Source organism: Malurus melanocephalus, unplaced genomic scaffold (assembly GCF_030028575.1).
Source record: "Malurus melanocephalus ecotype Western Australia unplaced genomic scaffold, MMel_1.1 scaffold_120, whole genome shotgun sequence".
Classification (NCBI taxonomy): domain Eukaryota; kingdom Metazoa; phylum Chordata; class Aves; order Passeriformes; family Maluridae; genus Malurus; species Malurus melanocephalus.
Genome location: NW_026623352.1, coordinates 1,651,796 through 1,668,369, shown reverse-complemented (window position 1 = coordinate 1,668,369; position 16,574 = coordinate 1,651,796). Strand labels below are relative to the sequence as shown.

Below are 16,574 nucleotides of genomic sequence, written 5' to 3'. Positions count from 1 at the left end.
CCAACAATCCCACCCTGTCCAAACGCTCCTGGAGCTCTGGCAGCCTCAGGGCCATGCCCATTGTCCATGACCCTCAGGGGGAAGAACCTTTCCCAAATATCCAACCTAAACCTCCCCTGGCACARCTTCAGGCCATCTCCATCCCCATGCCCATCCWCCACACAATGGGAAAGGACTGGGCTGGCTGGGACATGTGGTGGAGAGGAGGGGGAAGAATGTGCAGTGCTGAAACCTGGACTGGGGTTGCTCCTGAGAGAGGACAGAAGGGGCATCACTGCCTTCAGCTCCCTAAAAAATTGCAAAACCCAAGGTAATTATTGTGTTCTCTGTCCGGTGAGGGACAGATCGCAAAGTGATGATGGAAATTTTGCAGCAAGGAAGATGTTGGTTGGGAGAAATACTCAGAGTTCAAAAAGACCAGCCCTTGTCTAGGGGAAGGTATAAATATATATTGAACACCCTGGAGGGATTGGAAAAATGCATTGATGTGGCACCTGGGRACATGATTTATTGTTGGGCTTGGCAGTGYTGGGTTACCAGYAGGACTCAGWGGTYTTGGAGGGCTTTTCCAACCTGAAYGACTCCATAATTCCATGAYTMCCAGGTTGGAGATGCCCACCAGCAGAGTGTTTGCAGGAAAGGCTGTGCAGAAWTCTGCCAGGACTGGGAGAAGGCTGTAGACATCCCGCAATGGTAATTATTTGTCTGAAAAGCAGTGCCTGGGAGGTTGAGGAGCTGTGGCCAGGGCTCCTGGGTTGGTGTCCAGCCTGCTGGGACTCTCCCCTTAATGCTCAGGGCTGGCAAAGGGCTGGAAGTATTTTTCTTTCTGAGTATCCCTTAATTAGCTGAAAGGGAAGGCTGTCAAGTACCCAACTGGGAAGGAGAAAGATCTTCGTGAGCCTGTGACCAGCCCAACATTTCGCCTCCATTTATTTTCCCTGACTTCTTTGTTTTCCCCTTTGAAAAAAAGGGTGTTTTTCTCTTTCCTTTCATTTAACTGCTATTTATTTGCTGGTAAGTGGAAGGAATTCAGCTGGGATCAGCCTGGCTCCTGCCAGCGGCTGGAGTTGGAAAGTTTCCGTGGGGGAGATGTAAGAGTGGAGCAGGGGGGTTGTTTTTCACCCGCCGCCAGCCCTCACTCCACGGGTCCCTGGGTCACGGCCAGCCAGGTTGCACGGCTTTAATTCCCCTTTTTTCACTGGGATGTTGACAAGTGCCTGTGGGAGTTGCAGTGGGAGGAGCGTGGAGTCGGGCCGAGGGGTTTCTTCTTCTCCTCGCTGTTAATGGGAAACAGAAGATGGCTTGGGAGAAATTTGGCAAAGAGGGAAACTTTTCTGTCTCTTCCAGCTTGGAAAAAAGCATCTTTTTCACCCCTGTCTCACCGCAGAGGGAGGAGGGCTCCCAAACACAGCCCAGGAGGGGCAGGCGGGAGGGGGCAGAGGAGGGCCTGAGTGCCCAGTGATTTCACAAGGATGGAGCAGCCTTGGACCACCAGCTTTGTTTCGGGAGAGAAGCCCAAACTGCCTCCCATTGGGGGCCAGGAGCCATCCCATCTCCTCCTTGAACACCAAGGGCTTGGGATGCCCCTGCTGCTCCTCACCCTGCAGTGACGCTTTGGGGGTTTTTGGGATCCCGTGTGTTGGGTACAATACCACCATGCGGATGGAGATGCAGTGGTGGATCAGTGCCGGGCACTGCTTCCCGCAGGGATGCACACGGATCTGTGCCTGGCTGGGCAATGACCCTCTGACCTTGGYGTGAGGAGCTCTGGTGGCTTTGTCCCTCATCCCAGCCCGTGAGCCAGCGCTGCTTCACCATCTGCTCCGAGGGCATTGGCCAGGAATAGCCACGGCTCCATGTCCAGGGGATCACAGGGCTGGCCAGGCTGCTCCAGYCGGGAATAGCCACGGCTCCATGTCCAGGGGATCACAGGGCTGGCCAGGCTGCTCYRGCCRGGAATAGCCACGGCTCCATGTCCAGGGGATCACAGGGCTGGCCAGGCTGCTCYRGCYRGGAATAGCCACGGCTCCATGTCCAGGGGATCACAGGGCTGGCCAGGCTGCTCYRGYYRGGAAWAGCCAYGGCTCCATGTCCAGGGGATCACAGGGCTGGCCAGGCTGCTCTGGCCAGGAATAGCCACRGCTCCATGTCCAGGCAGATCACAGGGCTGGCCAGGCTGCTCCGGCCGGGAATAGCCACAGCTCCGTGTCCTGGGGGGGCTGGCCAAGGCTGCTCCGGCTGGGAAAAGCCATGACAGCCATGGGACACACATGGGACAGCTCCCAGAACARGGACTGCTCCCAGAGTCACATTCTAACCCTTCAGGATGCTCAGATGTGACCCAAAGTGGCAGTGCTCACCTGGATCACAGCCTGGGAAGTGGTGGCTGGCCCTGGCTGATCACATCTCCCAGCTCTGCTGGCCCAGTCCTGGTGCTGGTTCTTGTGTTCGGGCAGGCATCTTCCCCCTCCATCCCTCCTGCCCTSTTTGCAAACAGGAGTTGAAGCATTGTGGTAAAGAATTCCCGAGGCCCCACCATCCCAGTTCCCCACCTGCACTGTCCTCCAGCTGTCTGTGCCGACAGGATCTGGTTCCCAGTTCTGCCAGTTACATGAGGAGGCTGTGGTGGGGTTCAGAGGAGATGACACATTTTGGGGCTGGGGGAAGCAGAAAGGGGGTCACAGCCAGGAGAGGATGGCCGTRGCTGGGTGTGACCTTGTACCAGTGACTGGAGGAGGTTAATCATAGTCAAAGCTCAGTGAAGTTTGGTCAGGTCATGGCTTTTCCAAAGGCTGAGAGCTTTGTGTCTGGGGCCACAGCTGACCCCCAGTGTCCCACCAGAGTTAATCATTGCCATCAGCCTTGGGACCTGCCCGGCTCCAGCAGTGAAAACTGTTTTCCCAAAAACTCAGGTGAGGGGCTTGGAGGAAACTCCAAYTCATCAGGATGCATTGGGCTGGGGAGAGTGATGTGTCCTGACCTTGATCCTAAATCAAAGYCTAACCCTGATCCAGACCCTACCCCACACCCTAATCCCAACCTCTATCCCTGATCCCAAACCTTTGCTCTCCCTTCCATTTTACAAGGTGGATATTGTGTTTATTGCCCCATTGGACATGGGACAACACGGAGCAGCCCCTGGCAGCCACACAAGACCCCTGTGATGTCACTGCCATCTGCACCTGGAGCTGGACAGAGGGGAAGGRTCTGCTCTGCTTTGGTCACCCTGTCCCAGCTGGGAGGTCCTGGCAGCTGCTGGTCCAGCCTCGAGCTGCTGTGTTAGGAGATGAAGGCTGCTCCTTCTGGGAGAGTGCAAATCCCAAATCACTCCACGTTAAGGCCAGGAATCCTGAAACTTGGGTTCTAGTCYCCATTGTTGAGGGCAGGTTCTCCCAAATGGAGCTGGGGGTGGTTGGTGGGTTCCCCTTGGTGCTTTTCCCATCCTMCTTCTTCAGGGCTCCCATSCTTTGGTTGTGTTTCAGGGAGACAYTGAGAGGCATCACAGATGAGGAGAAAAATGTGTATAAAGGAAGGGAAAGATGGAAAAAATCRGGAGGTCTGGTCTTGGCCCCGGTGTTTGGGACAGCACCGGGACCCGGGGGGCAGCCGGACCCTGGGCCGGTGCCGCGCTCGCCGCTGGTGTCCTGATGCTGGAAGAGGTTTTTATGTAGATATATAAAAAAATACTTTCTTCTCCCTGTGGGTGTGTTTTGAAAAGGGGCTTGGGAACAATGAGGATTAACAAGCAGATAGAGAATTAAATGCAGGGTTTGAGTCTTCAAATGTGTGCACATTTCAGAGCGCGTGTTTGTGCCAAGATAAACTCCGTCAGGAATAAACATCGTTTTACATGAAAGGCTAATTACAGATTGGTGCTCCGCGGGTGGGAGGGGGGAATTTGCACCAATTAAAATGGAACTTCTCTGTTTCTCGTAAAATCGCTGGACGAAAACGCAGCCAGGGGCTGGCGAGGTGTTTGACAGTGTGGTTCGGCGGGGGGGAGATGCTCGTCCCCAGGATTTGGTTTTTTCCCTCCCAGGCTGAAGAATCTCTGCCAGTTCATTTGGGCAGGAGCTGCAGGAGGGCACTGGTTTTGCCCAACAGCAGCCAAGACAGCCCCGGGCTGTCACCCAGGGAGATGGACTGGGCAAACACGGTCCAGTCCAACCTCCCTTGGACTCACACAACACCAGGAGGGCTTGGAGTAACCAGATCCTCGGCCTCCTTGGGTGTGTAGGTCATGGAAAGACGTCTGGATGGGACGCTGCCCATGTTGAGGAGCAGCAGCTCCCGTTTGTTGGGTAACTTCAGCGTGTGGTAGGTGAATCATCCCTCAAAAATTGCAAGCCAGAGGCGACGCGGAGAAGAAAAACCTTCCTGGCCTGTGGAGCGGAGTGCTGGGAAGAAAACTCCCGCCTGGGCACATGGTGGGTTTCAGCTGCAGAGCACATGCTGCCTTGTTGCTTTTGGATGGATTTCACAAGAATTTGCATTTCTGGACCAGCTCTGGAGCCTCCGAGGCTGAGGCTGTGCATGGGGAAGATGTGATGCAGCCCAGAAACCGGCTCTAACGCCATTTTGCTGTAGGCAGGGTCGAGTTTTATGGGTTTGGATGAAATGGATGCAAAACGCGGGCTGGGACTGAGTTTCCCCGGGATGCTGAGCGCAGGAACCCCAGGCAAACACTCCGTGCCTGCCTCTTGCCAAGTGAAGCCACAGATTTGTCTCCATCTCTACTTAGTGTGGCCACAGGGCAGCTCATTCTGGGACTTTTCTCTCACACAAGCTGAAATCTGTCACTTAGTGGTTGCAGGAGGTGGCCTGGGATTCATCTCTTGAAAGTCCCCTGCGTCTTTGGGYGTGAGGGGAGGCAGAGAGACACAATCAGGAGAGGCGTGGTGGGTTTTTTAAAGCAAAGAACATTCCCAGCCTGCTCTGCTCCACTGCTCTGTGCTCCTGAACCAGTTCAAAATCGGTATTTTAAAACTCCCCGTGGCAAAGACTGGGCTGACATTGCTGGGTCTGATCCCTGGGAAGATSTTGCCTCATCCATGGTCATGGGATCACTGCACAGTGATCTTCCAYTTCCACAGCATCCACACATTTCCCCACCCTGCCCTAACACCACTGTGAACAGGGCACTGAAAGGGTCTTTAGCCAGACCTGGCCTTGAATAATTCCTCTGAATAATTCCATTTATTCCARTTTTCAGGCTGTTGTGGAATTGTTTTCAAAAGAGTGGGGTGGGGGGGAGGAGAAGTCAGCCAAACCTGATAAAGGAGGACTTTGTTCTGAAGCTTTAGGGTATGGTACCAAGCAGGGCTTGCTATACAATTAATGAGTTTAGCTGGCTTTGGGCTGCACGTGATGCATGGCGGCTGCCACCACAACACCCCACCACCACCAGCAGCTCCTTCTGACCAGGCTGCCTTGGTCTGGTGCTCCCCAGCATCAGTTTGGGGCTCCCCAACTTTGGTTTGGGGCTCCTCAGTATCAGTTTGGGGGTCTTCAGTGTCAGTTTGGGGCTCCCCAGCTTTGGTTTGGGTCTCCTCAATTTGGGGCTCCCCAGCTTTGGCTTGGGGGTTCTCAGTTTGGGGCTTCTCAGTATCAGTTTGGGGCTCTTCAGTATCARTTTGGAGCTTCTCAGCTTCAGTATGGGGCTYTTCAGTATCAGTYTGGGGCTCCTTAGCATCRGTTTGGGACTCTTCAGCATCAGTTTGGTGTTCCCCAGTTCTGGTTTCTGTCTCCACAGTTTCTGTTTGGGGCTTCTCAGCATCATTTTGTGCTCCTCAGCATCAGTTTGGTGTGTTCCGGGGTTGGTTTGGTGCTCCTCAGCTTCAGTTTGCAGTTCTTCAACCTCAGTTTGATGCTCCCCAGGTTCAGTTTGGTGTTCCCCAGCTTTGGTTTGAGGCTTCCCCACTTTGCTTTGCAGCCCCTTATCTTCTGTTTGGTGCTCCCCATCTTTGGTTTGTTGCTCTCAATTTGGTGGTCTCCAGGTTCAGTTTGGTGTTCCTCAGGGTTTGTCTGGGGTTCCCCAGCTTTGGTTTGGGGGTTCTCAGTGTTAATTTGGGCCTCCACAGCTCCATTTTGGGCCATTTTGGYGTTCCTCAGCTTCAGTTTGGTACTCCAAAAGTTCAGTTTGGGGTTCCCCACTTCAGTTTGGGGCTCCTCATCTTTGGTTTGGGGCTCCATAGCTTTGGTTTGAGGCTCGCCAGGTTCAGTTTGGTGCTCCCCAGGTTCAGTTTGGTGCTCCCCCAGTTCAGTTTGGTGTTCCCCAGTTCAATTTGGGTTTCCTCAGCTTCATTTTGGTGCTCCCCCAGTTCAGTTTGGTGCTCCCCAGGTTCAGTTTGGTGCTCCCCCAGTTCAGTTTGGTGCTCCCCAGTTCAGTTAGGTGTTCCCCCAGTTCAGTTTGGTGCTCCCCAGCTCAGTTAGGTGTTCCCCCAGTTCAGTTTGGTGCTCCCCCAGTTCAGTTTGGTGCTCCCTGAATTCAGTTTGGTGTTCCCCAGTTCAGTTTGGTGTTCCCCCAGTTTCAGTTTGGTGCTCCCTGAGTTCAGTTTGGTGTTCCCCAGGTTCAGTTTAGTGCTCTCCAGCTTCATTTTGGTGCTCCCCCCCATTCAGTTTTGTGTTCCCCAGTTCAGTTTGGTGCTCCCCAGGTTCAGTTTGGTGCCCCCCAGGTTCAGTTTGGGTTTCCCTAACTTTGGTTTCAAGCTCCCCCGCTCCGTTCTGCTGCCGTCCCGCTCAGTTTCCCATCCCGGTGACCTCCTCAGCGGTGCCTTTTGCATCTGCCTTTAGTTAAGCCCTGACCATCGGTCCCAGGACGGGCTCAGCCCGCAGGGGGTGTGGAGCACATGGGGCTGAGGCGCTGGGAGCGGTTCAGGCTCCGCTGTGAGAGCACGGGGGATGACGCAAATGCTCTCCGAGGGCACGGGATGGAACAGCTGCTCTGTTCTCATTCCAGATGTGCCGCAGGAGCCCCGCCGAGGGGCCACGGCCGCCTGCTCCCCCACAGCCTCCGCCTGGGAAGGGCCACGAGGTTGCCTGGGCTCCAAAGCCACCCAAAAATAGAGCCAGGTAGGGCTGGGAAGGTGCGTGACGAGATTTGTCACGGCAGCTGAGCTTCTCCGTGCCTGGGACGAGTCGAAAAGTGATTTATTTCTTGTAGGAGGGATGCAGGAGGTGCATTACCTTCGGCTGCCTCGTCTCTCMTGTGCGAAATGCCAGGTGCCTGGGGAAGGTGACCGTGCGGATCTTGTCCCCGTCCCCTCCGGCGGCCGCCCCGTCCCAGCTGCGCGGCGCGAACGGGAGAAGCCGCGGGAAGCGAGGGAAGACACTTCCTCCAGCGGCGGATCTGAGGTCACCTCCTGGCCCTTGATCCCTCCAGCCCGGGGTATTTGGGTCAGCGGGGAAGCACAGCTGAGAGCGACGTCCCTTCCTCCCCTCTCCCTGGAGATTCGGGTTTTAAAGGAACAAATGGGTTTGGCTTCAAGCGCTGCAGTCTGATTTTTTAAATGATGTTTTTTGGAACAATGAGCTAAATACCGGAGGGGTTTGGGGCTGCGTCTCAGAGTGGTGAGATTTTCTTCCTTTCTCACCTTCCTGCTCCCACCTTGCTCTCAGAAACTGTTTTCTGGTCAGGAAAATGCCAGCAATGGGGGAGCTTGTCATCCTGGGGAATGATGCTGCTGGAAAGAGAAATGGTCTGGTATCCAGGGGGGACCCACCTGGACTGACCCTCAGGGTCCTGCGCACCACGAACACACAGACATGGTGCTCACAGCGCCCAGGACCCCACAGCATCACCAACCTCACTATGGGGGAGTGACCCCCTGACCCCCCCGTGCCTGTCCTCCTCTGCCACAGGGTCCCCAGGATCACCTTCTCGCAGGAGGAGGAGAAGGTGACCAAAGCACTCCAAGTCCCTTCTCCACTGTGGGCACAGCTTGGTGCTGGTGGGTAAATGGGCTGGTGGGCTGGTGGGCCACCTCCCTGTTTCACTCTGTCCTGAACCCAGGGTRAGCAGTGTTGGGAAGGATGGACCATCCTGGCCATGCTGTTGCAACAGCTGGAAGCATCCARGGCCAGCTTGGACAGGGCTTGGAGCAACCTGGTGTGGTGGAAGGTGTCCCTGCCCATGGCAGGSGGTGGCACTGGGTGATCTTCAAGRTCCCCTCCAAYCCCAACYGTCCTGATTCTGTRATCTCCTGCACCASTGAATYRCTGTTCCCCTTGGAGATYTTCAGCCCCTCTATTCCCTGTCYATGCTGARGGCCACATTGCCTTGGATCAGCCATGGGCCACCAGCCAGGCTGCCTCTGTCAGGTCAGGTGGGAAGGAGCGATCTGGGGAGCTTTAGCTGGAGCTTTCCCTTCTGTCTGAGACCTGCTGGGGGAATGTTCTCCTTGGTCAACCCCTCTGCTCCAGCAAAGCAGTGCCAGCCCCACACTGGGCTCTTCCCACACCCCAGAGCACCYCCAGGATCAGCAGGAATGTCCCATCAGCTCTGCAGGTGGCTTGGGCTGGTGTCCCCCAGCCCCCTGGAGCAGGGTGTGTGCCCTGGGGGGGCTCGGGCTCCCCAGCTGCTGCTTCAATCCCTTCAGGAGGAGCTGTGGTGGGATGGACAGGTCTGGTGTAGAGAAGGGACAACACACCTTGTGTCCCCTCTGGTATCACCAACCCGCAAATCAGAAGTCATTTGTATTTCCCTCCACCAAAAGCAGAGTGCTTTCAATGTTTTTGGTTTTTTGTTTCTTCTTGGRTTTTTTTAGGCTAAAAATGTGCTTTCTGAAACTATTTGTGTTTCTGTCAAGACATCCCTTGAAGAAAGGATCACCTGGCTGTCACCAGCCAGACCCTCCCATGGCATCCAGCTCCAAACCCAGCCCCTTCAGCGGGTGCTCCCAGGAGCTGGTTGGGCTCATAGCACCCTAAAACATAATCAAGTCTTAACCCGATTCCTGTCGAAGTTCTGGCAGCTTCTGAGCTCYTTCCAGCCTCATCCTCAGCTGGATTTGCTCCATCAATTCTTTCAGGACCTGCTTGATAAGCCTCCTGTGGGGGCTTGTCTGTGTGTTTCCATATCTCACCCAGCTTATCAGCCACAGAGGGTGGAAGGTGTGGCCAGGCTGGGAATTAACCATTTCATCCAAATCCCGTGGAAAGCAGAAGCAAAAAATCCCCCACTTTTATTCTCCCGTGGGTTTTACCTCAAGCAGTAACTCCTCCAGCATTGGAGAAGCTGTAGGAGGGAAGGTGCTCAGAGATTTCCATTTGGAAGAACAGCTGCCTCTGCCCTTCACAAAGTCCAGGAGAACCTTCAATACCACAGGTTGCCAAAAATAAACCCTTCATTCCCTGGAGTGGATCCAAGCACTCTGCCCAAAGGGATGGGTTTGGATCCGGGCTTCACCTGAGCTCCATTTCTTTTCCAACCCGTGCTTTTCTGCCATGACTTCCCTCCATCCTCACCCAACCTGGAGATCACTGGGGATAAACCAGGGGGAGAATGGTGTCCCTCTCTCTCCAGGGGTGTTTTGGTGTGAATCACGCCAGGATTGAGGCAGTTTTCTCCTGCCCCCAGATTTTGTCGAGGTTTCCTTCCAGCATTGGAGCTCGCCCAGCCCTCCYGGCTTCCCGGGGCTTCGCTGAGAAGCGCTGGGAAGACAAAACCCCGCTCTGGAAGTGAGGCTATTGTTCTTACTAATTTTAACTGGATGTTCTTCCCCAAGCCTATTTTTATTCATTGCTTGTGGTAAGCCCTTTCTCTAAGGTAGAGCAATTTGCCACAGGACTCCTTTTTTTTTGTTTTTTTTTTTGGTGTGTTTACCAATTTTAATTGAGTGATATCTCCCTTCTGCAAACCCAGAGCTGGAGGAGGTTTTAAGCGCCCGTTGCTGAGCCTCCTGCCCCGGGTTTGCTTTGATCTCTGCAGGTGAGTGTGCATTTTTGGGGCCAGAGATTGATCCTGCCTATTTGCATGCAAATCCCCAGGTTATTAAGATCAGAATCTGGCCCTTTAAATTTAATACTTCACTTTATGCTTTTATTTCCGCGTTTCTTACAGTAATTTCCAAAAATAACAAACTTCAAACATGACGGGGCCATCTAACRTTTTACTGCCTTGGCTGGAGTAGAAGGAACATTTCTGGAAGTATATTATCCAATTTAACGAGCCTTTCCCATCTTGGCGAGGCTCCCACCCCTCACCCCCTCTCGGAGTTGTTTTGGACGGCTCCTTGGAGCYGTGCCACCTAATCCTATTAGAAGGACTTTCGTTACACTGTGCCTTGTGTTTATAAYCGAGAAAATCAGCTGGAGAGGGGGGTCCTGTCCCTCTCCCTCTGCCTCTCCCTCCTTTTCCCTTGGATTTGAGACGAGAGSCCAGCCAGTCCCACGAGGTTCCCTTGCTTTTCATTTCATTGCTCCTCTCTGCATTTATTGAGGAAGATTTTGAAGTAAATTGGGTCCTTGTGAACTTGTAATTAATTTGGAAGGGTCAGCTCTTCCCAGCCTGGGGAGGGCTTCTTTGTGTGGTCCTTTTGTGAAAGGCAGAGGTTGGAGAGGCCATTCTATAGCAGGGATTTGCTTTTAATAGGGACCTGGCTATTTTTTGAAGATCTCACGGCTCTGGAAGGACCATGAGGATGTTTTTGTGCAGGGCTGTGATGAAAAGGTTTGCAGAGCCCTTGGCTTGGATGCAAAAAAAAACCCAATCCTGAAAGAGGTATAAAAAGGTAAAAGGACCCCAGTCCTGGGGCTGTTCTTGGCAGCTCASAGCTGGCACCTGGAGCTGGGAGATGCTCCAGGACATCCCCCCATTTGAGTGCCAGGGAGGGCTGGGGGCCCCTTGTCCCTCTGTCCATCCTGCCCTGCCCCACACACCACCCAGGGRACCTCTTGCTTCTCCTCAGAGCTGGTAGAATTGAAATTCTTTTCCTCACCACATTGCTTTTCTTGAAATCCTGCCTTTCCTCCCCAAAATAGTCACACAAAMCATTAAAAGGAAAAGGTGGAGGGCAGGAATAAGACAGTGGATGAGAGGAAATAGCCTCAAGTTGTGCCAGGAGAGGTTAGGTTGGATATTAGGAAAAAAKTCTTCACTAAAAGGGTGGTCAAGCACTGGCACAGGCTGCCCAGGGCAGCAATAGAATCGTTGTCCCTGGAGGGAATTAAAAACTGTGTGGATGTGGCAYTTGGGAACATGGGTTAGAGCTGGGCTTGGCTGCGCTGGGGGAATGGTTGGACTTGAGGATCATAAAAGGCTTTTCTAACCTTGATGATTCTATGATGGGCTGAAAAAATCTGTGAATAATTAAAGTTTCTGGAAAAAGAGACACACAGACARACTGGTTTTCTCCAGAGTGGGCTGGGAGGAGACAGGGCATGATGGTCCCACTTGGGCACTGCCTGGCAGCGCCAGGGGTGGAATTTAACCTGTCTCCATCACGTGTCTCCATCAGCTCAGCTGCAACAAGGAATCCCCATTGAATGTGGGGAGAGGGGAACATGAGCAGTGCTGACTTTGGGGAGTGAGAGAGGGATGGAGGAGTGTGGCCCTGGGAATGCAGGGCTGGAGCTCCCAACAGGARACTCTTCCTAGCCAAAKCTGGGGAGCAAAGGGYCTGGAGGGGCTCARGGGGCTTYTGGCTGTGGAATTCCTGATGGAAGGGGTGTCAGTGGCACATCATCGTGTGCACTGCAAAGGTCATTGAGATAGTGTTGGAACTCAGTGCCTCCCCTGGGACACACGAGCCTGGCAGAGAGGRACAAGGACAACCTGTCCATACTCCATCCCTGTGCCCCATCTGTGGTGCCACCAGGCACACAAGTGGTCTCTGTGTCATTTGTGAGCTGCACTGTTAATTAAGAGCAGTTAACACTAGTAATTAACAGTGTGATAGTACAGTAATTAACAGTCCCTGCCAATACACCTTCAAAGYTGGAGTCACTCCCTGGCCGTCCCCTCCCAGCCCCTGTCTGATGTCCCACCCTGACCATCGCCTGTCTTCTCTCTCTCCCCAGCATGGGTCGGCTCCCTGGCCATGGGAATGATTTTTTTCTGCTCTCCCATCGTCAGCATCTTCACGGACCGGATTGGCTGCAGGACCACGGCGGCCTCSGGAGCTGCCATCGCCTTCATCGGGCTCCTCTCCAGCTCCTTCACCAAGTAAGGCTRTGCAGGGGACACCCAGCTCCTTGGAGAGCTCCTCTTCCTCCCTGTTCCCTGCAAACCCCCTCTGCACACATTGCTGCTGCTTTTGGGGGCAAAACAGAGGGTTCCCATCCAGAGGAGAGGTGTGCTGGCATCCCTACAGCTCATGTGTGCTCGGCCTGTTCCCCTCCAAATTGAACCTTTTGTCCTGCAGATCAAAAGAGAGCAAATTTCTCTCCAGCAAGGGACTATTCTCTAGGATTTCAGTGCTCAGGTCCCTCATTTGATCTTTMTCAGCAGGAGAGGTCAGTGTGCCCCTCAAGGCGGCTCCAGAGAGGCCCTCCCCGAGAAAACCCTTCTCCTTTGCAACCCTKTTCACATTTGGTGTTGAAAGTAAATTAATGCTTAAAATAATATTTGGTGGATTGTGCCTAAGAGGGAGTTTGTGTGCAGGGCAGACAGGGAGGGGAAGGCAGACRGGGTTTGGAGCAGTTTGTGGTGTTCCTGCCCTGGCCACTGCTGCTCCTTGTTTTCCATTCCTGAGCCCATGCCATGGATTTCTGCTGGCAGGCACTGGCTGGTGTGCRTTTGGATGGCAGGTGTTCCTCGGGTGTCTTTCCAGCCCAGAAATTGGGGTTGGCATCACTGAGGGAGCAAAAAGAGGTCACCTCTGGGGTAATTTATGTGACACTCATTAAATACAGTCTCAGAGGCTCCATGGAGACACCTCCAAAGCAGCATTTGCCCTGCTTCTCCTCAACAAAAACATTGCTTTGGTTTGGATTTCAGTTAAAATCAATATTGTTTTAATTAAAATGCTTCAAGGAGTGGGTTTTTAAAGCAAATACACACCAGTTTTCCAGAGGGCTACTTGCCTGCACTGTGCTCCTCCTGGTCAGTGAGACCCCAGTGCTTGTCCCAACCCCGCTTCCCTGGATCCCTGAGCCCTCATCTATGGGATCCCCCCATTGTGCTGGGAGTGAGGATCAGTTCTGAGTGTCCTGGCAAAACCCCCATGACTGGAGCTGATGGCAGATGGGATTTTTGGGATGCTAAAACCCATCTTGGGCAGCAGCGTGGAAGGAACCACCCTCTGCAGCTTCCTCCTCAGGTGCCACCCTTTGTGTTTCCAAAGAAAACAGTAAAAGGTGCAGTGGGTCCTGAGGGAAGCTTCCCATGCAATCCTGCTTTCCTTCTAATCAACAGAGCTTGGACATTTTCCCCCTCTATTGTAAAATGTTTGTGCACAGAAAAAGGGCTCGAGGGACCACACCGCTGCCAGGGGCTCGTTGTGTTGGGCTTCCAAAAAAAAAAAAAAAATCAAACAGCGCAGGCAGAGAGGAATATMATTTCCAGGAGAGCTCCAGAACTGAAATCCCCATTTCCTGCCTCTCACTCTTGGAACACATTCCTTAGGATGCCTTTTAAGGGAGAAAGGAGCCCCTCTGCAGCTGGACCGCAGTGAGGGAAGCGGTGGTGGCGGAGCTGAGCGGGGCTGGAGGAAGAGCAGGGAGGCTGTGGGATTTGGCAGCGCTCCATCCGCATGGTGAAGGCTGCTCCTGAGATTCGGGGCTGTGYCTCCTGCTCTCCCAGAACAATGGGGAAGGGTTTTGTTGGTCACTCTTGCCAGGTCTCCCCACTGTACCTGGAGATTGTCCCCCTGTGCTACAAGTGCTAGTGTAAGGGACACAGCCTGGTTTGGTGGGCTCAGGCAGAGCTGGATCAGGGCTCATCCCCCCTTGATCTTCTGGGTTCTCTAAAATGGGTTTGTTTTGTCCAAACAGARGAGCAGCAGTTCCCAGCAGTGAGCTGCTCCCAAAACCCTCTGAGCCACCGAGCCTGTGTGGTGAGACCCCAGAACCCAGTTCAATGCCTTCTACTCTCCAAATAATGGGGATTTTGTATGAAAACYACTAAAGAAACCAAATATGCTGGAAAGCAAAGCTCTGGGAGARGCTGGATGGGGTCAAGGTGAAACCTTCCCTCTCTGCTGCCCTGCTYGGGGTGTCTCCTGCACTCAAAACGAGCTCAAGCCACCACAGACCTCATGTGCTCCCACGGAAACAGAAATCCCAGTTCAGGTTCAGCCTCTCTCCATTTTGAAGGGGTTGGTTTWGCATGAGGAATGGGAGATGATGGCCAGCTCAGCAGGGCTGCAGCTCCCAATGCCCCCCCAGCCCTCTTCCTCTGCACTAAATGTTCTGTAGGGAGGGTTGAATCCCTTTCCATGTGCTTGTCCTTCCCCTCCACAATTCCTGCCCGGCTGCTCCTGCACAGAGGAATCCCCCAAACTTCTGCCAGCAAGGACAGCAACCAGAGCTGTTCCCACTGAGAGCTGGGAGCAAGAGAAAGCCAATGGAGGGAGAGCTCCTTGACCCAGGAGACACAATTAACCATTGGCAACCTCCTAATCCGAGGAGCTGATGTCGCCCTTCCCACCGGGGAGCAGCTGGCTGATTCCCAGTGAGCAGCCTGGGAAATCCTGGCTGAGCAGCAGGGCTGAAAGGAGCCCCTGTGCATGCAGGGGTGTCTGAGCATCGCCAGGGAGCAGATGGAGCTGTGGCATTTGTCTCCACTTATCCGGCACGTCAGCTTAGCTGCGGCACCGGGGCGGTGTGACCGGCCCAGGGCTGGTGTGTGGGAGGTGGGACCGGGCCCACATGGCCCAACTGCTCGCCTGGCTCCCACGGAGGGGGCTTCTGATGTGGTTTCATTCTGGAGTTGGTGGAAATTGCCTTTCAGGACAGCGATTTGTCTCAGAGCCRTCGGGCACGGCGAGCGTGCTCCGCTCTCCGCTTGGCAGGCGGGAGAGAGCAGCGTGTAATGGAAGGAATGATGTGCTCGTAAAGGTTTTCCCAACTTCCAGCTGCTCCCTTAGATGTGGGCTGCTGTCTCCTCACTCGTTTTGGGAACAGCACTAGGGGTTGGAGCACAGACCCTGCTGGTGCAACGCCCCGAGCTGCCCCGAGGTTTCCCTCACACCTCCCTCCCATGGCAGCCCTCTGCAGCTGGATGCATTGCACGGGGATGGGACAAAAAAAATCCTTCTTCTGGAGGCAAACACAACAGGTTGTTTGTGYTGCCTAAATCCAGGCTCCTTTGTCAGCTGCTTCTGTTGGGAGATTTGGGAAGGGGCTCCTTCCAAGGGCTCTCAGGACTCTCCATCTGCTCTGTAAAGCAGCCACTTCACCCCCTSCTCGAGTGCAGCCACCAATGTAAGGTACAAATGAGATCTATTAACTGTCTAATTTAAGSTCCCAGAGGAGCTTAAAGAAGAAGAACTTAATTAACCAGCCTGGAGTCTGGGCAGAAGCACCACATTTCCTTCTTATGTGCCTAATAACCAGCAGGGTTGGTGCCTTCTGCTTTCAAACACTGGGTGCAGAATGTTTTCAATTAGTCCTTTCAGTGGAAAAATAAAAAGGATTTCTAGCTAAAAWTATCCCTACCTTAGCAAATCTTGTTTGCTGTAATTTAAAAACCATTCAAGTTAGGTCAGCTTCCCAAGGAGGCCAGGTTGGCTGCTGCCTTCTCCTGGTTGCAGCAAGCACTTCCCAGCAATACTTCCATTTTCCCGAAGATTTAAGGTGCCAGCTGTAGAGTGAGGATTATCCTCACTTTGGCTGGGAATAAGCTCCTCCAGGTCAGACTGTCTGTGCAGCACCTGGGGCACGTGAGGCCTGCAGGGCTGTGGGGGAGGAGGCTCCCTCACTTCTGCCTGGCATCCCCACTTCCATCCCTGCTTCCATCCCCACTTCCACCCCCACTCCCACGTGTTTCATTCYCTCCAGGTCTCTGGAAGTTCGTTATTTCACGTACGGGATCCTCTTTGGCTGCGGCAGCTCCTTCGCTTTCCAGCCCTCGCTGGTCATCCTCGGCCATTACTTCAAGCGCCGCCTGGGTCTGGCCAACGGCATCGTGGCCGGGGGCAGCTGCCTCATCTCAGTGCCACTGCCCTTCTTCCTGAAGATGGTGGGCAGCGCCATCGGGCTGGCACACACGTTCCAAGTACTCAGTGCCTTAATGCTGATCCAGATCTTCTTGTCCATGACCTACCGGCCCATCCTGCCGCCCTCCTGCGACCCTCAGCACGACGGGCGSGACAAGCTGGGCAGCCGCAGCGTGAGGCAGCAGTGCTGGGCCCAGACCCGCAAGTATTTCAACCTGAGGGTTTTCCGGAGAAAGACCTATCGGATTTGGGCCTTTGGGATCGCCACTGCTGTGCTGGGATACCTCGTACCTTACATGAACCTGGTGAGGGCYGTGGCTGGGGCTGGAAGGGGAGGGTGGTGAGGAGGAGGGAAGGTGGTGGGAAGGKGGTGATGGGCAGCAGGGGCAGAGGCACCAAAAGCCTCAAAGCCAAGAAACTGCTGCACATCCTATAAATATGAATAGTGACAGGAGGATACAGTTTTTAATGCCTCTG

At 53.9% G+C, this 16,574-nt stretch overlaps 1 protein-coding gene across 2 annotated transcripts in view; it reads left to right on the top strand.

Annotated features, from left to right (window-relative positions):
- The window catches only part of SLC16A2 (solute carrier family 16 member 2), a 37,084-nt gene that overhangs the window by 15,323 nt on the left and 5,187 nt on the right, over positions 1-16,574 (top strand). For both annotated transcript variants that reach the window (XM_057370147.1, XM_057370145.1), the window contains exons 2-3: positions 12,019-12,163; positions 15,940-16,402. In XM_057370147.1, coding sequence (XP_057226130.1) covers positions 12,019-12,163; positions 15,940-16,402 — 608 coding nt within the window. The remainder of the gene's footprint in view (positions 1-12,018; positions 12,164-15,939; positions 16,403-16,574) is intronic.